At 66.2% G+C, this 23,082-nt stretch overlaps 3 protein-coding genes across 4 annotated transcripts; 2 read left to right on the top strand and 1 right to left on the bottom strand.

Moving 5' to 3' along the window:
• The first annotated feature begins 120 nt into the window (after positions 1–120).
• On the top strand, positions 121–8,256 carry CHLRE_01g013000v5 (uncharacterized protein). Its single transcript, XM_043058343.1, has 13 exons — positions 121–152; positions 323–804; positions 1,004–1,093; positions 1,304–1,422; positions 1,730–2,326; positions 3,007–3,182; positions 3,512–3,792; positions 4,059–4,579; positions 4,780–5,557; positions 5,755–6,111; positions 6,456–6,519; positions 6,758–6,941; positions 7,253–8,256. The coding sequence occupies exons 2-13, from the start codon at positions 340–342 to the stop codon at positions 7,821–7,823; spliced, it is 4,203 nt and encodes a 1,400-aa protein (XP_042928257.1). The 5' UTR covers positions 121–152; positions 323–339; the 3' UTR covers positions 7,824–8,256.
• Positions 8,257–8,293: 37 nt separating this feature from the next.
• On the bottom strand, positions 8,294–15,460 carry CHLRE_01g012950v5 (uncharacterized protein). 2 transcript variants are annotated; one of them, XM_043058341.1, is made up of 8 exons: positions 14,950–15,460; positions 14,540–14,642; positions 14,228–14,299; positions 13,840–13,998; positions 11,129–13,645; positions 10,885–10,965; positions 10,401–10,615; positions 8,294–10,057 (listed from the first exon to the last, which is right to left on the bottom strand). In XM_043058341.1, the coding sequence occupies exons 1-8, from the start codon at positions 14,967–14,969 to the stop codon at positions 9,874–9,876; spliced, it is 3,351 nt and encodes a 1,116-aa protein (XP_042928256.1). In that variant the 5' UTR covers positions 14,970–15,460; the 3' UTR covers positions 8,294–9,873. The 2 variants fall into 2 exon arrangements, with proteins under 2 accessions (XP_042928256.1, XP_042928255.1); XM_043058342.1 differs by having other exon boundaries at positions 14,540–14,612.
• A 950-nt stretch (positions 15,461–16,410) lies between these two features.
• CHLRE_01g012900v5 (uncharacterized protein) lies at positions 16,411–23,066 on the top strand. The gene is made up of 10 exons (XM_043058340.1): positions 16,411–16,941; positions 17,215–17,439; positions 17,881–18,039; positions 18,311–18,604; positions 18,926–19,042; positions 19,273–20,185; positions 20,409–20,485; positions 20,801–20,890; positions 21,317–21,562; positions 21,764–23,066. The coding sequence occupies exons 1-10, from the start codon at positions 16,774–16,776 to the stop codon at positions 22,013–22,015; spliced, it is 2,541 nt and encodes an 846-aa protein (XP_042928254.1). The 5' UTR covers positions 16,411–16,773; the 3' UTR covers positions 22,016–23,066.
• Positions 23,067–23,082: the final 16 nt, after the last annotated feature.

The following is a 23,082-nucleotide window of genomic DNA, read 5'->3' as shown; positions in this document are numbered from 1 at the left end:
GGGTTGGTCGGCAACCATTAGGGTTGGTTGGATGCCAAAAGCGGTCGGCACGGCCACGTCGGCGGCCGATCGGCCCAGAGCTACAGTGTCGGCCCCGGACCAGCTCGGCGAATGGGAAATCGCGATGGCCGACACAACGCTGCGGTCGCGCGGTGAGTCGCTACAGAAATGTTGATCATACGAAGCGTTGATAACGCCTCGCCGGTGACAACAGAGCAGCCTGGCACAGCTCGTCCCTGCTGCACCGTGGAAATTCCTTGTCCCTCGGGTCAGCGGGGCTGCGCTTCGCAAGTGACTGAACCGCGCTAGCACACACACACAGGAAGCTAGCCAGCTCTCATGAGTGTTGGCAGAATCGCAGCCGGTCAGTCATCAGCAGCCGCAGCCACCGCTCCTGCCCCGCCGCTGCACGGCCTCAAGCTGCTACTGCACCTGGGCTCACTGGGCGGCGCGGACTGGGCGGCGGGCCTGATGGCGGCAGCCGGCATGGCGAGGCCTGCGGCTGGTGGTGGCGGGGGCAGTGATGGTGGTGATGGTGGTGATGGTGGTGGTGCCGGCGGCGGCAACGATGACGGCGCAGCAGTCCCTGACCCAGGCGGCAGCGGCACTGGCGCAGGAGGCCAGCGCGGCGGAGTGGGGGGCGGCGGCGGAGAGGCGGCAGAGGCGACAGCAGCGGCGGAGGCGACAGCGGCGATGGAGGCGGCGGATGCGGCGGCTCTGGGTGCGCTGCGTTCAGTGGTTGTGGGCCAACTGGGGGCGGCGGCACTGCTGACGGAGCTGCAGCCGCCGGACCAGCCCCAGCAGGTGGGTGGGTAGGTGCGAGGGGTGGAGTGGAAGGAGCGGTGGAAGGACTGGTGGAGCGGTTGGAGTGGGCGCAGGGCAATGGGGAGACGCTTGGCCGTAATAGACGAGCTGAGCTGAGGTGGGGGCCGCGTGGGCGTGCGGGTTGAGGTAGTTCACAGCAAAATGGTGTTTGGGCACGCCACGCCATGCCACGCTGCAGGTGACGCACGTGGTGGTGGGCGGTGCGGTGCTGCGGCGGCGGCCGGAGCTGCTGCAGGCGCTGGCGGTGGAGCTGCAGCCCGCACTCATGGTGGGTGGGTGGCGGTATGTAGGCGGTAAGCGGGCGGCGGCGGGTGCGCCTGAAGCCATCTGTTGGCGCCTAGCAATGCCCAGTGCCCTGCTGGCTAACTTGCGGCCGGCACGTGTCACAACCGCCGCCCGCCTCCAACACACCCAATCACCGTGTTGTTCCTCCCGGTACTCCTGGTGCTCTGTGACGCATCCACCTGGCGGCCTGCAGGCCATACACGCCGCCCGCCCCGAGCTGGAGCTGACGCCGGCCGAGCTGGGTGTACGCATGCGGGTAGTGGACGGGAGCTGGCTGGCGGCAGCGCTGCGGCAGCGCAGGTGTAGTGCCAGGTGCGTGCGTGTGTGCGTGGGTCGCGGCAAGGGGCGCGCGCAGCCAGCCGGTGCGGTGCGGTGCGGTGTGGTGCGGGATGAACGCAGGCGTGCGTGTTTGGGTGGATGGACGGATGGGCAGATAGATGCGACGATGTGTGCGGAAAGGGACGAGTAGAACAGACAGAAGGATATGTCCTGCTGCATTGTCTGGACGCGTCCTCATTGCTTGGTGAGCAGGGTGTATGTTTGTGTGTCGCTGTGCCCGCTGTGACAATGTCTGCGGCTGCGCTGCAATGTCTGCGGCTGCGGCTTTGTCCTGCTGCAGGCGTGTACCCGCCGCGCCCCACAACGTGCCCCAGCTGCTGGAGGAGGCCGCCCGGGTGTGGCGCAAGCAACAGCAGCGCCCGCCGCCGGGCGCCACCACCGCCCCCAACCCCACTACTACCATGACCTCCACCACCACCACGACCAGCAATGACAGCAGCAAGGGTGACAGCAATGAGCAGCAGCAGCAGCCACCCAGCACGCCAGCGCTTTCCGCCGGCCGCGCCTTAACGCGCCGCCTGCTGGCCACATCGGCCGCCCACAGCAGCGGCAGGAACCTACAACTACAGGAGCTGCCGCCGCTGCCGCCACTGCGTTCAGGAACGCCACACACGTTATTGACAACCGATGCCATTGGGCAAGGCGGCGGCGCCAGCAGGAGTGGCGATGGTGGCGCCAGCGTTGGAGGCACAGGCGCGCAGCTGGTGCCTGCGGCGGCGGCGGCGGTGGCGGCACCGGTGGTAGAGGAGGATGAGGAGGTGGAGGTGGCGGCGGGGAATGCTGCAGCTGGTGCTGTCGCGCGGGCAGCAACGCGGCTGCCTCGGGGCGTGTGGCCGCTAGCGGGACCGACGCCTGCACCCAATGCACCGCTGGCGAGGTGGGTGCTGCTGCACACGAGGCGGTGGAGTGGGCAGCCACCATCAGCCGGGTTGATGGTGGTGGTGGTGACGATGGTGGTGATGATGGTCGCACAGAGCACCAAGCAAGCTCGCACCCCCTACCTCCTGCGGCCCAATGCTGCCAACACGCCAGCTGTGTCAAACCCCGGTGCTGTCCACTCAACCCACCACCATCACCACAACCGTACGACACAAACACACACACACACACACACACACACACACACACACACACACACACCATTTCACATGTCCGTGACACTTCTATGCTGCCGCCCAATGCCTTTCCGTTCCCACGCTTATAGGTGAGAATGGATGTGGAGTCGTCGAGACTTAGGGGGAGTTGTGCCCGGTAAACGTTGTTAGCGCGTCGCCGACGCGGAGCATGGCAGCGCATGCGGGTGCACCTCGGAGACGAGGCTGAATGCCAAACGCCCGGGTAGGGGGTTCCAGGCAACGTATGCGGGTAAGTATACTCAAGGTGACAACTGGGGCAACATCGCCCAACGCGGAGCTCGGTAACCGGCGTAGGTATTGGTCCGTAACTGCGCACGCGTGTTCAGCGGCTTTGTTCCGTTTGTTTTTGTGTTTAACACACACACACACACACACACACACACACACACACACACACACACACATACACGCACGCACGCAGGTACGCGCGCTGGTTGGGCTTCTGGGACTCCCGGCTGGACGCCGTAGAGCGGGCTGTGGAGCTGGTGCTGTGGGGGCTGTACGACACCGGCCGCTGCGCCGCGCGGGGGAACAGCGGGCTGGACATCGCGGTGCGGGAGCTGATGCGCTTCGAGGAGGCGCTGGCGGGGCCGAGGGGTAGGTGCGTGTGCGTGTGCGTATGCGTGTGCGTGTGCGTGTGCGTGTGCGTGTGCGCTGTGGTGTGGGGGCTGGCGGGGCGGGATGCGGCGGCGCACGCGGGGCAGCGTGTCGCGGCCCGCTGCCGCCGCCGCCTCACCAGCAGCTCTCCTTGGTCGCATCGGCACCATGACAGACCCACAGCATGGAATCCACACGGTCCACCCAAAACCCTAACACCAACAAACGAGGCCCGCCAATGTGTATGTATGTGCGCGTGTGTGTGTGTGTGTGTGTGTGTGTGTGTGTGTGTGTGTGTGTGTGTGTGTGCGCGCGCGCGCCGCCACCAGACAACACGGATGCGCCGCCGGGCGCACGTGGCAGCCACCGCCGCCCCAGCCTCCGCCCGCCGCCCGGCGCCCTTTCCCGCTCGCCGCGCCCGCCACACCAGCAGGCTGACACCGCCGGCGGCAGCAGCAGCGGCAGCGCCAGCGGCAATAGCACTCATGGCGGCAGTAGCACTCATGGCGGCGATGGGGACGGCGACGGCGAAGGGGAGGAGGGAGGGGGCCGGCACTGGTGGGCTGCGGCGGACGTGTCGACCTCCACCTTCCCCATCATCAACCACCAGGCAGGTCACACACGCCCCAGTGTGGCGGGGGTGCTGAGCCTTGGTGTTGCGGTGTTGCGGTTGTGAGAACCAGAGGTCCACAAATGCATGCTCGTTGCAGCGGTGGTGTGCAGGCAGCCTACCGTGCCATACCAGTCCCTTGCAAGCGGCAAGCATAATCATGGGCGGCGCACGCCCTCTTCCCTTCCGACACCAAACTATTGTGTTGGTTCATCCCCGCTAACCCCCCCCCCCCCACACACACACACACACACACCGCCCCCCAGGCGCTCAACTGGTCGCACGTTGCCGCGGCGGTGCGCGGCGCCGCCTTCCACATCGCCCCCGGCACGCCGCCACAGCAGCTGCAGCGGGAGCTGCCCTTCGTGGGCGCCTTTGGGGCGGCCGTGCTGCACGAGCTACTGCTGAGCTCCACAACAACAGCAGCAGCAGCAGCAGCAGGCGCGGGAGCGGGAACAGGGGCAGTAGCAGGGGCGACAGGGGGGACAGGGGATGGTGGTAGGAGGAGGAAGGGCGGCAGGCGGCGCGGCCCGAGCTCGGGTGATGAGACGGAGGACGAGGCTGCTGCGGAATCGGAGAAGCAGCAGGGGCAACAGCAGCCGGAGGCGGCAGTGACTGCAGCAGTAGCGGGGGTTGACCAGCAGCAACAGCAGCAGCAACAGGCGCCGTGGGCACGCGGCCTGCTGCAGCCCCCGCCACTGACATGTGGGCTGTTGGAGGCGTTCCGGGCGGACTGGCCGGTGTGCGACTCGCGGGGGCAGCTGCGACCGGGCACCGAGGGCGCCGCGTGAGTGTGTGTCTGGTTGGCTCGTGTTGGGCCGGAGGGCTCGGTCGGCTTGGGGTCCGGGTTTGGGGTCGGTAACAGACGCGATGCACCCAGGTTGCACGCCGCCGCACAGGCACCCCTGAAGCTTTTTTGCCTTCAACTTCACACGCCCGCACATCGGCACACCCACACACCCTATCCTCCTATCAAACCCTCCGCAGCACCCGGCGGCGGTTCGCCGCACTACCTGGCTGCGGCCCCGTGTTGGCTCGGCGGCTGTGGGCGGCCGGCCTGCGCAGCTACAGCCAAATGCTGCTGCGGGGCGGCGGCGCGAGGGCGGCGGCGGGGCTGGCGGCGCTGCCCGTGACGGAGGACGTGGCGGCGGAGCTGAGGGAGCTAGGGGTGCCGGGGTACGACAGCGGTGATCGTGGCGCTGCTGGATCTGGATCTGGGGTTGGATCTGGATCTGGATCTGGGTTTGGATCTGGGAGAGCGGGTGCAGGCGGAGACCTGAAGAGCCGGGCGCCGAAGCGGCGGCGGCGCGGCGGTGGCGGTGGTGAAGCAGTAGCAGCGGCTGAGGAATGGACCGGGGAGGAGGATGCAGGCGGCAAGGGGGGCGAAGCGGTGTGGGGACGGGAGGACACGCCGCCACGCGAGCCCGGAGGCGGACGGGGGTTAGCATTTGTGCCGTACGACAGACAGGGGGATGCAGAGACAGACACAGACACAGACACCGACACGGCGGGTGACGGAAGTGGCGGGCGCCGATGCCTTGGTCCGGGCGGCGGCGGCGGCGGCGGCGGCGGCGGCGGCGGTGGCAGCAGGAAGCGCTCAGTCCGCGGCGGCGCCCGCAGCAGTGGCGGCGGAGGCGGCGCCGCAGATGGCGATGACGGCGGTGCGGGGTCTTGGTGGCGTGGTGAGGTGTGGTATTCCCTGGTGTGGCGCCGTCACCTGGTGGAGGAGACGCTGTGTGCGGAGGAGGTGGGCGAGATGAGGCAGGTGCGTGTGGGCGTGCGGGCGTGTGCCAGGGTCGGGGGGGGGGTTAGGGCAGGGTCGGTTAAGGGCGGTGCGTTGGGCCGCGCTGGCAATTCATATCGCATGTTGCGCATGTGTATTGCATCTCACGGCTGCCATATGTGTGTGTATGTGTGTGTGTGTGTGTGTGTGTGTGTGTGTGTGTGTGTGTGTTTACGCAGGTGCTGCTGAACGCATTGGCGGCTGTGTCGGGTCGGCCCGGCTGGCTGCTGGTGCTGGCGGGCGGCGGCCGCCGCGGCCGCGCCACCGCCGACGCCGACTTCCTGGCCACACACCCCACATACCCCCTCCGTAGGGACAGCGGCGGCGGCGCAGCAGGCGGCGGCGGCGGCGGAGGAGGAGGTGGCGACGCGGGGGACAGTGGGGGCCGCATGGGCGGCGGTATGCGCGGGAGCGAGGGCGCGGGCGAGGAGGCTGGCGGCCGCGGGCGGCTGCCGCTGGTGGTGCGGCTGTATGAGGCGCTGGCGGCGGCGGGGCGGGTGGTGCCACTGGAGGCAGGAGCCTTCTTGCGCATACAGGTGAGGTGAGGTGGGGTGGGGTGGGGCCGTGGGGGAGCGGGCTGGGTCGGCGGGTTGCGCTGGTGTTGTTAAAGAGCGCAAGGTAGGGAAAAGAAGCGCAAAGACTATTTCGCTGTTGTGTGTGTGTGTGTGTGTGTGTGTGTGTGTGTGTGTGTGTGTTTGTGTGTATGTATGTGTGTGTGTGTGTCTGTGTGTGTGTTTAGTGGTGGCGCACGGGTCATTCAGTGCACGTCCGGTGCACTTTGAGCCGCACGTACGTGCGTGCGTGCCTGTGTCGGTGGCCATACCCACGCCACGCCCGTGTCTCTCTGTCTCTACCTCCCTCCCCCATGTGTCGCCAGCAGGCGGGCAAGGAGGCGGGTGTGCTGGACAGAATGAGGGCCATGGTGGCGATGGGCCGCTGGTCGGGTACGTGGGTGGGCGGGTGGGTGGGTGGGTGGGTGGGCATGGTGGATTGGAGGCCCTGGGGGTGCGCTTGCTGCATGTCTGCGTCCCCATCCCAACCTGACGCCCGCCCGCCTGGCTGGCTGCGTGCCTGCTCCCCACCCCACGCCACCCCACCCCCGGACCCCCACCCCACCCCACCCCACCCCACCCCACCCCACCCCACGCCACCCCACCCCCGGACCCCCCACCCCACCCCCAGGCAGCGATGAGCAGATGGACCGGTACGACCACCTGTGGGCCGTGTGGGTGACGGGCGCGGGACGGCGGCGGCGGCTGGACGTGGTGCTGGTGCCGTACGACAGCAGTTGGCCGTACGCCGTGGCGGGCTGGACGGGCAGCCGGCAGTACCTGCGCTTCATGAGGCAACACGCGCTCAACTGCGGGTGGGGCGGGAGGGGGCGATGAGGGGCGGACAGGAACAGGGCGTGTGCTGACACGCTGCGTGCGGCTACTGCAGCTGGGGGGCTGAGGTGGGCTTGCTTGCTGAGCGCCTGATGCTGGCGGACGGGTGGGTGCCGGCCACACCGGCGGGGTATGAAAGGTGTGCCGGGTCAGGGTGTACGCGCATCCTGGCCGGATGTCTCAAAACTAACCCGTGCTTTTTGTATTCCCAGCAGCCACCCTTATAGCCATTTAGTTGGATCAGCCCCCACTTGACGCGCGGGGGCGGCCATGCCTCCCTCCCCTGCCGCAGGATGTTCACCAACGCGCACGGCACGCTGCGATCCGTCGTCCGCCCACAGCGCAAGCACCCGTCAGCCGCCGGCCTTGGCTCTGCCGGCAGTGCAGTGGCTGGGGGCGTGGGCGTGGGCGTGGGCGTGGTCCCTACGGAGGCGCTGCCCACGGACTCGGCCGGTGTGGAGTTCGAGCCGCCCGGGTGGCGCGAGCGCGGGGAGGCAGAGCAGCGGGAGGTGGCGGCGCAGGAGGCGCGGGAGGCGGGTGCGGGCGACCCGGCCACGGGGCTGTGCGACACCACCAACGTTACCGTGGCGGTTTGCATGGCGGCGGCGGCGGGTGTTGGTGTTGGTGTTGGTGGTAGTGATCGTAGTGGTGGTGGTGGTGGTGAGGGTAGTGACAGAGACGGTCAGGGTAACGGTGGGGGCGGCACTGGCGGCAGCAGGAGTGCAGGCGCAGTACGGGAGGCGGCGGCGGCGGCGGCGGGGGGTTGCGTCGTGTCGTGGCTTCAGCGGCCGGTGTGCAGTGAACGGGACATCTGGGAGCTGTTCCGACTGCCGTACCGGGAGCCGCACCAGCGCAACGCGTGAGCGCAGCGCGTGATAGACGTGTCTGGTGGCGGCGCCGAGTAAAGCAGGCAGAATGACCTAAAAACCGATGACCGACAAGTAAGCGGACGGCGGTTACCGTCCATTTGAAGTAACCTGTCTGCTCTCAGTGCGTTCTGCTGACCGCTTTCACTGCTTGCAAGCGATAATTCCGCTGCCGTCTGCTGCACTCGCACTCGCACTCGCATTCGCATTTAAGCATTTCAAATAAAGCCTGGACAAGCACACCAATAGATGTGGGGCCTGCGGCCGCGACTGAAGTGCGTGGCCGCACTTCCGGAGTCGTGGCGTTTCAAGCGCCGGAGTGCTGCGAGTGTCGTGTTAAAGGATGGAGACGCGGAGTTGGTGGCGGGGGGCAGCTGCCCGCTCTGCGGCTGAATGGTTGCTGCTTGGAGAAGGGCTCATCGCTGGTACTCCCATGCAGGCCCACACGGGGGCCGGGCAGGCATGCTGGGGGCGACCTGTTACAATAACACGCGCATGCGCACGGCAGGACGCGTTGAAATGTAGCCCTTACGTTATACCGGTACCACACACGGCCCACCAGCGCAACTCCCGGCTGTACAGTTACGGCGCCGTACCGCTCATCAGGCACCGCTACCGACGCCCAATCGATATCCCGCCAGAACCCCAGCCCATCAGAAATCCACAATGCCCATCATTCCGCAACATCATGTCACGAGAGTAGCCCGCAACAAAATCTGCACTACGGTACTGTACACTAAATCCCATATCCTCCACGCCAAACCCGACCCGCAATCACCATAAGTCATCTTCGTCATTTACCATGCGGCGACGCCCTCCTGCACGCACACAGCCAGCACCTACGCCTCCAGTCATCCTCATCACTACTGCCACTGCTGCCGGCATACCGCGACAGTGCCCCCCCCCGAGGGTCCGTTCCATCAGCCGTTGCAGACTATGACCGACCAGCCCCGCTAGCCACCGTGAGGAGCAGTCTTACTTAGGAGATACTACTGCGCCGGGTTCTGGTGAGATCTAGTAGAATACAATGCAGCGCCGCCTCCCAGGACCTCGCGCGAGGTGTCGTCCATTCGGCCCATAAGCCACGCACTCGTTTCTACTATGACCCGTGTCGCCCCAATCCACAGTAAAAGGTATTCATGTGCGTCCACGGTAGCCCTACGCAACAATGCGGCAGCGACCCCGTAGACACACGGCCCAGTCCCCAACCCCTGTTCAAGCCCTCACTCACGAAGCCCCCGTTACCACCGTACTACCGTACTACACTCGTGGCGTGCATGGCAAACACTACCCACCAGCCCACCGTGCTTGGCACATGTCATTGAAACTCACCATGGCCTCGAAATCGCATGACGCAATAAAATTAAATTTCAGGCGTCGTCGGTCACCTGGATTCCAAGCAGCCGCTCCTCCTCTGTTTGTGAAGATGAAAGCACCCCCCTTCCACCACACACTCCCAATGGTTGGATTGGAATGAACTACTCCCCCTGTGGGCGGAACACGGAAGTTCTACGACACACAAGCATATAACCCCGCGGACGGCGCCCTGGGGCATCTAGATGTGTCTTTTACCGACTGTCCTACTACATTTGGTATCGAGTTCAGGGCCCAACGTGCGTTATCTGCAGACAATGCGCACGCGACCACACAAGGTCGGGGGTTCAAATCCTGGTGACGTCGGAAAGTCCATCACTTCGGCTATGCGAGAGTCGTAAAGGCACCAACAAACAGTTGGCTACTGGCGCTGCTCAGGTAACGGGTAGACGCGACGTGGGCCTAAGCACCCCACTGCCACAAAAACACAACCAGGTGCAAAGAAGTACTCTCTACGCTAGCGTGGTGACTGCCCGGGACGTGCAGTCCAGAAGGGGGAGAGTGTGGGCGGAACACGGAAGTTCTACGACACACAAGCATATAACCCCGCGGACGGCGCCCTGGGGCATCTAGATGTGTCTTTTACCGACTGTCCTACTACACCCCCCCCCCCCCACACCCACACCCACACGTAGTCCACCCCCTTCCCCTCCCGCACGCCGGCAGCGGCCCATTAGCAAATCGTGCAGCTGCAGCCCTGGCTGGCCGCCCCCGCGTCCCCCGCCCCGCCCTCCGCCCCTTGCTTGTTGCTGCGCCTGTTGCGGCGCCCCGCCTCCGCCTCCGCCAGCGGCTCCGCCAGCTCCTCCAGCGCCTCCACCACCGTGTCTATATCGGGCCGTTGCACGGGGTCCTGGTGCCTGCAGGCACCGGCAGGGGTTACACCCATCGTTATGTAAGAAGTGAAGGCGGAGGGGTGTGGTTGTTATTGTGACACAACGGGAATGAGCCTGGGAATAGCAGGGCTCAGCAGGCAGCCACGGGACAGGCAGGAGGGCTCTGCAACGGCGACTAGGGACTCGAGCCTTTGCGTTCTCCTAGCAGCGGTGCGAACCGGTAGCAAGCAAGCTGCCTTCCTGTTCAGGCAACACACACACACACACACCCACACACACAAAACACACACGCGTGCGCATGCAGCCGGCCGAACCCAGCGCCCGACCAGCCCCTGCCTCCTGCCCTGCCCCGGCGCGCCTGGCTCACCAGGCCGCCTCAATCAGCTCCCACAGCTCGGGCGGCAGTTTGTCCATGGCCTTGGGCCGCGGCGGCCGGTAGCCGGCCGCCACACGCTCTGCGAACTCGTCGGGGTTGCACAGCATGCGACTGAAGGCGGGCAGCTTGGTGGAGATGTGTGTGTAGGTGACGCTGGTGCGGCCGAACAGCTCGTACATGAGGATGGCCAGGCTGTACACGTCCACCTGACGGGGGTGGGGAAACAGGGGGCGGAGGGGGCGGAGGGGCCGGGGTGGGTGGGCTTACAACCATGATCAATCAAGAAGGCGCGAACTCGAAGCCGGGGGACCGGGTTTAACAGGAACATCTCTAGAGGAACCATGTGAGGTGTGGGGCGGCGGCGATGGGTGATCATGATCATCACTGGGCAGCCAAGCCACCCGTTCAGTTCCGCGATCAAACCCGCCGCCGCCGCCGCTGCTTCAGCCGCCAGGGCCCAGGGGCCCACGCCTACCTTGTCGTTGTAGGGCTCGTTTTTGTAGGCCTCAGGGGCCAGGTACACCAGACTGCCGGTGCGCCCAGTCAGGCTGAACACCTGAGGGGGCGTGGAGCGTGGGCATATGTGTGGAGAGCATGGAGTGCATGGGGCACGGGGGGTGCGTTGGGAGCGTGTGAATGGGCAGGAGTTTACCGGCGTGTGAAAGATCCGGTTACATAACATCGGTGTCGGCCCCGCCACGCACGCAAGCCCCACGCACCTCCTCGAACTCCGCCTGCGGCTTGTTCTTGAGGAGCCCGGTCGCCGACGAGGTGCGGCTGCGAGTGCCCGTCACGCTGGCCGCGCGCACCGCGCCTGCCGCTGCAGGCGGCGGCGCGATGCCGGCCCGCGCCGCCGCGGCCGCCGCCACCGCCATCCGCGGGCTGCTGGGCGCACTGCCCATGACACGCTGCGACAGCGACGGCACGGCACTGCCGCCGCCAGCGCGCACCGAGCGCACACTGACGTTGACCGCACCCAGGCGCATGTGCAGCAGGTCTGCCATGTGAACCGGCTGCGACGTCGCCGACTGGCCGTCTGTGCTGCCGCCTGCGCCTCCGCCTCCAGCGCTGACACCGTTGAGCAGCAGTTGCGCGACGTTACCTGCATTACCGCCGCCTCCAGGGCCGCCGCCGCCGCCACTGCCATCGCCAAGCGACTTGTGCGTGGTCAGTGCCGAGGCAGGCGCGGAGAGGTCACTCACGGTCCCAGGGGCATTTCCACCGCCTGTGCCCGTGCCCGTGGCGGCGGCGGTGGTGCCGCCGTCTGTCCCCATGCCCGCCGCGGTGCTGAACCCGACGGCGGCTGTGCTCACCAGAGCCGACTCCAGACTGCGGGCCTGCGCATCCTCAGAGGCCCTGTTGAAGGCGGCCGCCGCGGCCGCTGCAGCGGCGTCGTGCAACGGGCGACCTGCTGCCGCGGCGGCTGCGTTGGCGTTGCCGCTGTGCGACAAGCCCTCCAGCCCCACGTGCGCCGTCTCGCCAGAATCCACGTGCTTCATACTGCCTGGCAGCAACTGCCGCTGCCCCTTGCTCGTCAGGCCGTCGTCAACGGCCACGTCAGCAGCGGCCACAACAGCCACCGGGTCCACGTCACTGGCGGCGGCGCCCTGCGCCGCGTTCCCTGCAGCCCCCAGCCCCGCTGAGGCCGCGGTGGGCGAGGTCTGTCGCGAGCTGGGGGCCCGAGCAGCCAGCGACGCAGCGCCCGATGGTGACGGGCCCAGCACGGCTCCTTCCATGCCGCCGCCGGCCGTGTTGAGGGCGCTGCCGCCGCCGACGCTTGTTGCGTCAAGCAGGATGTCCGCACATGACGCCAGTGACTGTCGGCCGTCCGGCGCCCCCAGCCCGCCAGTCAGCCCGCTGCCTAGGCCCAACCCACTCACGGTGCCACTGAAGCCCGGGTCGCTCACAAGCCCCATGGCCTTCACCGGCACCGCCTCCTCGGCTCCGGAGCCCACATCCACTGACCATGGCCTTAGCGCCGGCCCTGGGCCTGCCTCTCGCGGACTTGGTGAGCCGGAGCCAGCCGCGGCCGCGGTCGCGGCCGCGGTCGCGGCCGCGTTTGCTACCGCTACCGCTGCTGCTGCTGTTGAGGTTGCTGCCGCCGCGCCGTGCGGGCTGCGCGCCAGGCTGCTGGCGTTCATGCGCGCCATGGACTCGCTGATGCTTTTGCCGCTGCGCTGCGCCTGCAAGGCGGGGCCAGCCTTGGCGCCGGCGCGCAACGATGCCTGTGCACTGCCGCCGCCCAGCGGCGAGGGACGCGTCAGGACCGCGGCGCCAGCACCGCCCGCCAACAGGCTCACGCCCCGCGGCGAGCTCAGCACGCCGCCGCCTGCTGTCCTTGCCCCGCTGGATACAGGCCACGCCGCGTTGCCTCCGCCCGCGGCCGCGCCCGCCATCGCTGCCAACCGAGATGGCCCCGCACCGCCACCGCTCGCCTCGCCCTCTTCCCCCGTCCGGCTCAACGCCGTACGTCCGCTTCCCGGGCGGCTCCCTCCTCCCGCCGCCCCCACCGCTGCCGCTGCCGCTCCCACGCCTGCCAACGCCTCACCCCCCTCATCCAAGCCACCCAGCTCTCCCACTCCCAGGGGTTGCATCATCTGTGGAATGCTGTGCGTGCGGCGCGCCAGATCTAGCGCCTCACGCACCCGGTCCGCCGGGCCCAGCATGGGCGCACGCACCGCGCTGTCAACGTGGGGGTCGTATGGGTCCGGCGGCTCACTCGGCGGCGGCAGCTGCAGCGGCAACAGCCCCTTATCGTCTAGCGCGAAGAACAGCGGCTCTACGGGCGCGGGTGCCAGGTGGCCTGTGCTAAAGTTGCCGCCGCCGCCGGCTGCAGCGGCGGCGGCGTCCGCTTCAATAGACATGCGGGTGCTGCGGCCGCCGCCGCCGCCGCCGCTGCCGGCAGAGGCAGCGCTGCCAACGCGGCCCAGGCGTGAGGAGGGGCTCTCCAAGCCGCCGCCGCCGCTGAGCAACGCACTTGTCTTGCCGAAGCCAGCGGTGACGGAGGCCGTGCGCTGGGAGTTGCGCTCCGCGAAGTCAGCTGGGGCCATACGTGAGGGGCCGGGAGTGGTCCGCTGCCCCGGCCCCGGCGCCGCGCCGTTCAACGAGGTGCCTCCAGCGACAGCTCCGCCGCCGCCTTCGGCCGTGCCGCTAGGTGACAGGGGCACGGCGGAGGCTGGGCGCTGTGAGCGGCGCACCAGCACCGGCGCCCCATGCTGTTGCTGGCCGAAGATTCCCTGTGCGGGCCCAGTACGGTATGCAGGGCATGTAGGGTTTGAACACACCGCCTGAGAGCGCATGGGCGCCAGGCCAGGGCTACCTCAGTTGAGCATGAGTAGACCTCAAGCCCGCACTGCGCCCTGCCAGCCGGCCTGTCACAAGCCTGTCCCTCCCCATCCTCCTATACTAGTTCCCACGAAACGCGACTTGCCCGCTGCAGCCCAAAGTCCGCCAGCTTGGCGACCTTGCCGCCCTCCACCAGCAACACGTTCTCCAGCTTGACGTCCCGGTGGATGCGTGGGAAGCCGTCTCGGCCGCCGGCGTGTAGGTACTGCAGCGCTCGCGCCACGTCCAGGCACCAGCTGAGTGCCTGCAGGCCGTGGGGTGGCGGGGCCGGGGGCAGGCGAGGGGCGGGAAGCAGCGGGGCGGTCAAGCGAATGCGGCTGGAGGGCTGCGCTGTCAGTGCGTGGCACGTGGTCGTGAGAGTGAGCTGAAGGATGGGTGCCAGCGGCCGTAGGGAGCTGGCCGTGTGCGGTCGGCGTGCGGGTGGGCCCCACGGGCATTCGCCGCCTCCAAGATTCAGGTAAGCGAAACCGCACCTGTGAGAATGTGTACTTGGGCGACGGGCCCGCCAGCAACTGCTTCACAATGATGCTGGCGAGAGATCCGCCCTGTGATGAGGACAGGTGGAAGGGGGCGTAGGGTGCAATCTTATGGCCTCCTGCCGCGCTGGCCTGCTGCCGCTTCGTTTCTCTGGTTGAGAGCACGGCATTCAACATCGTGTCAAACATCCGCCAGGCGCGGCAAGTGCTAGCGCGCCATACTTGAAGGTAAAGAACGGATGCCAGAAACGTGCCCTTCGCCTGCCATTTGCCACCCAACCCCGGCAGCACACAGAGCAGGGCCCGCACCTCCATCATCTCGAGCACCAGCGCATACGCCGGCTGCGTGTAGCCAGTGAGTCCGGGGAACTGCGGCGATAGCCTGAGCAGCCCGTACGCGGTGATGATGTTCCTGAACGGTTCGTTAGGTTCCCAAACGTTGCGGTCGACAGTACTTCACCCCCTAGCCTTCAAGTCAAAGCGGGACCGAACGGCAGGTGTAAGCCGCCGCCGGGCTGTGCTCCAATGCCTCGACGTCGGTACACCCCGTGCCTATTTGTCATCCCCTGCTTCGACACCAGCCACGACGCGCTGGCAACGGTGCGCCTTGCCTCGGAAAACACAGTAGCACTTGCTAGCGAGTAAGTGTTTCTGTGGTCAGGCCGCAACCGCCAAGATTCACGTGTGAAAACCACCCGCGCGCCGCGGCGTGCCCTTACCCATGATCTAGTTGCAGCATCAGTTGCGCCTCTTCCTTGAATAGCCGAAGCTCCACAGCGTCTTCGGAAGAGTACGCATCGTGCAACAATTTTACCGCTACTTGGAGCGTCTCACCGTTATCTTTCTTTAGCGTTCCTGGCAGCACAGTTGCAAAGCCGCCTCGGCCTAGAGACTTTGAACTCAGCTTCAAAGTCTCCAAACAAGCCGAGGTGAAACCAGGCCGCTTTGAAATGACCTCCAGAGCCATAGTGGTTCAACAACTTGCAAGGCTACGCCATGGTCGCGCTGCTGCGACGTAGGAGTTCCTGAAAACCCTTGTGGGAGAAAGGTCGTCCATCCATCACAAGGTATCACGTTTAGACACAAGTCACCCGTACGTAGTTGGTGTGATTATGCATACGATGGTCGTGTCGGCGCCTGCAACTATGGGGCAGTCGTCAGCCGTATGACCTTTTGGATTGTGTCAACATGAGCCGCAAAACCTGCACGACTGGAACGGCAAGAGTTCCGCAAAGACTAACTCAGTAAGGTATTGGGGCTTCGGGGTTGGCGTTGACATATGGGTTGGAGGCATTAGCACTGCACAAACAGTGCCGAGGCCCCGAGGGAGGGGCGAGACCGCTCACTGCGCTCAGCTCCGCTTTGCCCCGTGGCTTTGCCCCCACAGGTCAAGTTGTTAAGAAGATACCTCTCCCTTCGGCTCGGGCAGCCATGGCAAGTACAGCCATACCCTTATTTGTCCACAGCTGACTTTCATGACTGTGCTGGGTGCCTGTCACACGGCGAGACGCATCGGCGATGCTGGTAAAGCCTTGACTGCGCCCTGCAGTGACCTCTGCAAATCGAAGCGACTTCAAGGGCATTTACAAAACAAAACTTTGCAAGACAGACTTTGCGCTGTGCCTCGACACGCTGTGCAACACCGAAACTGAGAAACACCCCCTTGCTATCTTGCTTTGCGGGGGCCTTCAAACGAATATAAGTAGCGTTCACAACCAAGTTCACTGTATACGAGGAACGCTGCTGTAGAGCGAGAAATGCAGAGTCTCGTCTAATGGCAAGTCTTTGCAGTCTTGTGCTGTGATAATATGGCTCCAGGTTTACGCTGTGGATGCCAGTCACATTCTGTTTAGGTTATAGGGAACACGTAGCTGCACAGCTAGGAATTTGCAGATTGCCGCATAGCTCACGGTGCAGGCGTGCTTGCCGGTAGCGCTTTGAGCGCGCCTGGGGGCCTGAAGCAGTCGAAAATGCAGATAGTGCACGTGTGCTTGAAAGCGGCATTGGGGGCAAGTGCCTTTGGCGACCAAGTGCCTTGCCCACCAGCGTGCCACCCCTCCCCTCCCATCCGGACGGACCCGCAGGCGGCTCCACTGCACATGTACTGACCAAGGGTGCTCGCCTGCTCCCTCAGGGCCAGCCTTTATATTTGGTTGCCACTGGGTTGAGACCGAGCCGGTGCATACCCGGCAGGATTCGGCCTGCAACTGATTTTCTGAGCGGCGCGCTCACGGCAGCAGTCACTCCAGCCGCTTCCCGGCAGCAAGCTCTGGACGCAGCCTCAACGCCCGGTGCGTGGAGACGGCTGGCACCAGTTGCGGTCGCCCACTGCCGGGGCACTGGGCCTGCCCAGGGACCCTCCCGGCGCCGGCCGACCGGACCGATCGCTCGGCGCCGCTGCAACGCACCCACGCTCGGCACCCGCAGCAGGCGTCGCCAGGCGGGCAGTTCGCAACAGCCGCAGTAGCAGCAGTAGCAGCACGGGAGCCCTCTGAGTGCGTGACACACACTGACAATTTGGCCCAGTGGGCCCGCCAGTGGCCATGAACGCCATTCTGCTGCGCACGCTGCAGCCGCCGCGCACGCCCAGCCTCTTGGCGTTCAGCGACTACCGCGAGGCTGAGCAGGCCAATGCGCGGCACAGCTCCACCACAGCCACCGGGGCCCTGCTAGAGTATGAGACGCTGGAGCTGCGCGTGCACCCGCCCAACGTGGGTGGCGTGGGGGCCGTGTGTTGGGGCCCTGTTGGGGGCCAGCAGGGGCGTGTGATTGGGGGCGTGTGTGTAGGTGAGGTGTTGCAGTGGCGGTGAGAGGTGGGCCCGGCCTGGGCTGGTATTGGGGCCGTGGCGCGGCACTCTGTGTGGCTGGCTTCGGGCAAGGCACCTCAGGCCGCGTTCGTGGGCCTGTGACCCAGATGACCGCCGCTGCTCGACCATACATACCCACCCGCACTCCACTGCACTACCACGCAATACCCAACACAGGTGGTCGTGGACAACGAGTCCTACTCAGACCGTACCCTTATTACCCTCGACTCGGCCAACCGGCCCGGCACGCTGGTGGAGGTGGTGCAGCTGCTGACGGAGCTGGGGCTGTGTGTGACCAAGGCGCGCATCAGCAGCGACGGCGGCTGGTTCGTGGACGAGTTCCACGTCACGGACGCTGGCAAGAAGGTCACCAACGAGCGCAAGCTGCGGGCCATTCGCAAGGCATGTGCACTAGGGTGATAGGGCGCTGGGTTGGGGGCGGGGGGCTGGCGGGGGCGGGGGCCGGGCTGGCGGGGGCTGGCTGGCAAGGGCGGGGAGGGGGCTGGCGGGTTGACGAAATGAGGAGCCGGGAGCGGAGGTGTTGGGACTGGAAGAGCGAGGAGGGAAAGAGCACGAGCCGGGCGGTAGGCACACCGATGGCGGTTGGTGGGAGGCCGCGTTCAGGTGGGCTGGGGCTGATAGGGCTGCGGCGGAGGTGCGGCGGAGGTGCGGCAGGTGGTGCTGGCGCCGCCTATGCCGCTGCAGCAGCGGCGGGCCAGCGCGCGGTGTCTGTGCTGGGGGGCACACACCCGTGCTTGGTCCGCGCAATCATTTACTAACACGACACCCACACCCACACCCACGCCGTGGTTCCTTCCCTTGTGCTCTGCACACCCGCTGCAGGTGCTGTCTGTGGACACGGACCCGGGCAGTGACGCGGAGGCGGACGTGGGGGTGTTTGAGGAGGCCTCGCAATGCTCCACCGTGTTCGAGCTGGCCGGTAACGACCGCATAGGGCTGCTGGCCGAGGTGATTGCGCTGCTCAAGAACAACGGCTGCGAGGTGGGTCCCGGGGCCTGGGGGCAGGTGGGTAGGTGGGGTAGGTTACAGCATGCCCGTACAGGAGGGTACGAGATGGAGGGAGTGGGAATGGGGAGTAGGGAATGGAAATGGTGGGTGGTGGGTGGCCGGAGCAGTTGTGTTCTGGCGACCCAGATCGCCAATGCTTACTGCCGCTACCTTTAGGCTGGGCGTCGCTTGTTTGGTATGTCTCAACTTGACAACTTCTTCCCTGCAAGTCATTTCCCTTCCGTCCCACCCGCTGCGCGACCAGGTCCGCTCGGCGGCGGTGTGGACGCACAACCACCGAGTGGCGTTTGTTATCTCAGTGCTGGAGGCCTCCGCCTCCGCCACCGCCGGCGCGGTGGCGGCGCCAGGTGTGCACCACACGCACCTGCACAACGCCGCCACGCACCACCACGGCATCGCGGCAGCGCCGGGTGGCGGCGTGGGCGGCGGCAGCTGCCCCATCAAGGACGGCATCAAGCTGGCGCGGCTGCGGCAGCTGCTGCTGGGCATGATGGACCCGAGTGGCCAGGACTCGGTCGTCAACGTGGCCACCACCAAGGTCCGTGCCGTAGGGTATGCAGTGTTGTTGGGGGAAGAGCAGCAGAGAAAGATGAGGGGAAGGGGGAACGGAGTAGCAGAGAAAGGGCAGTAGGAAAGGGCAGCAGGGGGTACGCATGGGATAGGAGACGGAGGGCTGCGGGCTGCTGCTGCCAGGACGCATGCTGGCGGCCCCGCCTGGCGCTGCGGCCGCCTGTCTCGGCGCTCCTGATGCCCGCCATACCGCATCGCACCGCTGCCCACACCGCTGTCCACACCGCTGCCCACACCGCTGCCCACACGACATGCCCCCCCCACCCCCCACCCCACACACACCCCACAGGGCCTGATCCACTACGAGCGGCGACTGCACCAGCTGCTGCTCAAGGAGGAGGAGGCGCAGTGGCGGCGTGCGGGCGAGCTGGCGGCGGCCTATGAGGCGGAGCTGGCGGAGCTGCAGGTGCGTATGGTGCTGGTGGGGGGAGGAGAGCAGGCGGGGAGGGTGAGGGCGGCAGGGGTGTGCGTTGTCGTGCGGGCGAGGAGGGCAGAAGGTCGGGGGGCGGGGGTGACCATGAGTTTGCCAGCACGGGGCTTACGGCTGCGCAGGCGGGGCGCCTAAAGGATTGGAGTGACACAGAGCCTCTGAATCGGAGTCCTGACGCGACATTCCTGCTTGCCATTCGAGTGCAGGCGCAGCAGGAGCGCCGCTGGGCCGGCGGCGCCTGGTCCAGCACCGCGGCGGCGGCGGGCGCGGCGGCACTGCCGGGGTCGTCGGGTCGCGTACGACCGCAGCCGATCACGATATACGGCGGCGGCGGCGGCGGCAGCGCGCTGCCGTCGCCTGCGAGCCTGCTGTCGGCGGCGCCGTCGCCGAGTATGGCGGCGGCAGGGTCAGCGGGGGCGGGGCCAGGGACGGGGCCGAGCTCGAGTGTGGCGGGGACGCCTGGGGCAGGGGTGTCCGGCGCCACCACGCCGACGCGGGCAACGTCTGCAGAGGCGGCGGCGGGCCGGGGTCAGGGGCAGGGGCAAGGGACAGTCGCAGCGGCGGCAGCGGCTGCAGCGGCGGCAGCGGCGCAGGTGCATAGCGCCCTGGGCTCGCCGCTCATGTGCAGCCCAGAGAACAGCGTGCACGGGGGCCGCGCCAACGTAGCGGGTGGAGGTGCCAACGCCGCCGCCCCCTCCACAGCTGATGGCGCCGCCGCCGCGTCAGCAACCGGCGGCGCCGGCCCCAACGCGGGCGCCTCCGGCGTCAGCTCCGCCGACTTGAGCAGCCAGCCGTCAGTCCTGCGGACCTCGTCCGTGACCGCCACCGCCGCCGCCACGACCAACGGCACCGCCTCCGGCGCCGCGGAGGGCGCCACAGCTAGCAGCACCAACAATAACAGTAACAACACTCACTACGGCGGCAAGCAGCCCGCCGCGACGCTGGCGGCGCCGCCGTCGCCGTCGCCGCCGCCCGCGCTGTCGGCGTCGAGCGCCCAGAAGCCGGAGGTGTCCATCCAGCACACCAAGCAGCACAACTACTGGATGATCAGCATCCGCTGCCGCGACCGGCAGAAGCTGCTGTTCGACACGGTGTGCACCCTGGCCGACCTCAACTACGGTGCGAGGCTGCTATGGGCCCAAGGGCTTTAGCCTTGTTGCAGGCTGTTAACGCGCCTGCGGCGATGCGATTTGTGTAGCTGTGCGCCGCTGCGCGCTGCTGTATGTGCTATCGGCCGCACAGCTTACTGCCCCGCCATTTGCTCCCTGACCTGACCCCTGCTGGCCCCGCCTGACCCTGACCCCTGCTGGCCCCGCCTGCCTGCGCCTGGCGCCGCATGCAGACGTGTACCACGGCGCGGTGGACTGTGAGGTGGAGCGGGAGCGAGCCCACGGCCAGCCGCTCAGCATAGCCGTGCAGGTGGGCGCGGTCAGGCAGGCGGGCGTGGGTGGCGGGCGCAAATGATTGTATGCGTGTGCGTGCGTACGTGCGTGCGTGCGTGCATGCGTGCGTGCGTGCACGCGTGGTTGACGGGCAATACGGCGGGTGGGAGTGGAAAGGAAGTACGCTCGTGAGCTCATGCCAACATTCGGTACCAAGAGCCGCCACTCGCGCCTGAATGCGGCCATGCCGCTCTCCCCCTTGGCTACAACTTCACTTCATACACCACTTCTGACAACTTCATTTGTTAAAAGTTCACTTCTTAGTCGCCGCCAATGCAATCCGCCGCCGCAGACGTTCTACCTGCGGCCGCGGTTCGGCGACTGCGTATGGGACGCCAAGCGCGCAGCCAAGCTCAAGTACATGCTGGAAGTGGCCATACAGGTAAGACTTACATCGTTCTTGGGTAAAATAATACGATGTCTGGGGTACTGTCAAGCCGGCAATGCCTCCCAGACTTGGCAGCATGATTGATCGGGCGGTCTGCCGACCACTGGCCTGTGGGTCCTGGATCAGCGTTAGTGCAATTGGCTAATGGGCCGCGGCGCTCTGCGTTGTGAGGCTGCGGCGGGCTGAGGCTTGACTTCGACTCGTGGCGTGGTGCCCGAGAAGCTTTTTGTGCGGAGACTAATGTGCCGTGTTGTGAAGGCAGCCCACCAGGGGGAGGACACGTTCTCTCTGCGCCCGAGGTGGTCCCGCATGGCGTGATGCGGCGCACCTTGATTGGCCAGACTGCCCCTTCTTGACATGTCGCATTTATGACGCGTGTGGCACTTATGTGAGACCCTGACTGCTGGACTGCATGTGCAGCGGCGTCAGCCCACCGGCACCAAGGTCCACATCTCGGGCGTGCCTGCCTCCGCTGCTGCCGCCGCCTCCGGGGCCGGCGGGGGCGGCGGCGCCACCTCGGACCTGCCTGCGCTGACGGCGGTGTGGCGCGACTTCGGGCTGTGCATCAGCCGCGCCAAGGTGCGCGCGCTGGCGGGTGCGGCGGGTGAGCACACCTTCTACCTGGTCGACCGCAACGGCCTGCCTCCCGCAGACACCGTTGTGCAGGTGAGCACAGGGAGCAGCAGGGGACGAGGCCGAGGGCGTGGTGACGTAGTGAAGGAAGCGGCTGGGGATGTGCGTGAGCGGCTGTGGGACTGTGCTGTGGGGGGCTGATGGGGCTGGGCCTCCGGAAGGGCGGCGCGGCGCGGCGCGGCACGGCCTGCACCTTGCCTCTTACGCCCGTCCTGCGCTTCCGCACCGCTGCAGGCCGCGTGTCAGCAGATTGGCGGAGTGCGACTGGCGCGGCCGGACGCAGGGATGATGGGCAGCAGCGCCGGAGCCGGGGCTGGGGCCGGCATGGCGGGTGGCTCAGTGGGCGGCAAGGCCGGGGCCGGGAAGGGCGCGGCCGGCGGCGCGGGTGCCGCCGTGCCGCCTGGGGAGTACAAGTTTGGGTTCACTGTGTATTCACGATCGGGCTGGGGTGGCCGTGATGCCAACGGCGCGCCCGAGTCGGTGTAAGATAGACACGCGGGTTGGTGGCCGGGAACCTGCATTTCGAGGAGTTGGTTGCAGGAGGCGGGCGGGCAGGATTGACCGATCGGGGCGGCAAGCAGGAAGGCAGACAGAACCGGAGCAGGGATGGGCCGTGTGTAGCGCGTGCGACAGTGCTTTTGTGTGCATGCGGTGTTTATAGCTCGTCCAATGCGTCTGTCGAAGTAGAGCCGAAATAGAGCTTTAGCATGTAGGGCATGTGGTCCCCACATTGGGTCGCACTTGGGCAGCCCGAGCTTCTAACAAACACACCTAGCTAGACCAGGCTCTCGGGCGTGTCTAGCTGGTGTATCAGTACTTATGTCACGTGATATCATACGTACTGTTCCTTTTTTGTTGGCGATGGGATGTATGCGGCTTGGGGTGTTTAGTGCCTGTTTCCACGTGCCGTCACCGTGTGCCGTCGTGCGTGCGTGCGTGTGTTGATGTGCGCCAGGTGATGTGCATGTCTCCAATGGTTAGCTAAGACAGACCGCGTGTTACATTGCCCGACTCCCTGTACAACTGGATTCAGATTGATGTCAAGGCTGTGCACCAGAGCATTGTGCGGACATGATGCATTCACCCCAGGAGCCCAGAGCGGTGTGGGGCAGGAGCCCAGCAGTAGATGGCGCATGGCTGCTATGGCAACACCGGGTGGTTGGAAGCAAGCAGGTGCGCTGGCAATCACACGGACGTGTCCTTTGGATCAAGATAGACGCACATGGCTGAGGCAGCGGGGCCGTGGTGCCTTGGATATGGAGTCCTGTTGATGATGGACGTCCTGTTAGTTCCTGGTGCTGTGACTGCAGCGCGCGGGGCGCGCGCATGGAATGACAGGTCTGAGCCACACAGTAACGGCTTCGCATGGTTCGTCTTAAAAGCATTCTCAATAATGCTCCGTCAACAAGCCATGTCGTGTTGTGAGCAAGGCAGGATGTTTCAGGAGAGTTTCAGGATGGTAGCGAAGTGTACGTCAAGCAAGCGGCGTGTCAAGGGTCCCTGCGTGTCAAGTGTCAAATCCCCTGCTAGCCTGGCCCAACCGCCCAAGCAAG

Source organism: Chlamydomonas reinhardtii, chromosome 1, assembly GCF_000002595.2.
Source record: "Chlamydomonas reinhardtii strain CC-503 cw92 mt+ chromosome 1, whole genome shotgun sequence".
NCBI classification, from domain to species: Eukaryota; Viridiplantae; Chlorophyta; class Chlorophyceae; order Chlamydomonadales; family Chlamydomonadaceae; genus Chlamydomonas; species Chlamydomonas reinhardtii.
Note: the sequence above shows the minus strand (reverse complement) of the source record. Positions and strands in the feature narration are given on the sequence as shown.

Coding starts and splice junctions, on each gene's coding strand:
- CHLRE_01g013000v5 (XM_043058343.1), top strand. CDS start 340: ATGAGTGTTGGCAGAATCGCAGCCGGTCAGTCATCAGCAGCCGCAGCC. Junction 1,423..1,729: donor CAGCGCAGGTGTAGTGCCAG/GTGCGTGCGTGT, acceptor GTCCTGCTGCAG/GCGTGTACCCGCCGCGCCCC. Junction 3,793..4,058: donor TCCCCATCATCAACCACCAG/GCAGGTCACACA, acceptor ACCGCCCCCCAG/GCGCTCAACTGGTCGCACGT.
- CHLRE_01g012950v5 (XM_043058341.1), bottom strand. CDS start 14,969: ATGCTGCAACTAGATCATGG. Junction 14,300..14,539: donor TGGTGCTCGAGATGATGGAG/GTGCGGGCCCTG, acceptor TCCTCATCACAG/GGCGGATCTCTCGCCAGCAT. Junction 10,058..10,400: donor GAGCTGATTGAGGCGGCCTG/GTGAGCCAGGCG, acceptor CGGTGCCTGCAG/GCACCAGGACCCCGTGCAAC.
- CHLRE_01g012900v5 (XM_043058340.1), top strand. CDS start 16,774: ATGAACGCCATTCTGCTGCGCACGCTGCAGCCGCCGCGCACGCCCAGC. Junction 20,486..20,800: donor CGCTCAGCATAGCCGTGCAG/GTGGGCGCGGTC, acceptor CCGCCGCCGCAG/ACGTTCTACCTGCGGCCGCG. Junction 21,563..21,763: donor CCGCAGACACCGTTGTGCAG/GTGAGCACAGGG, acceptor GCACCGCTGCAG/GCCGCGTGTCAGCAGATTGG.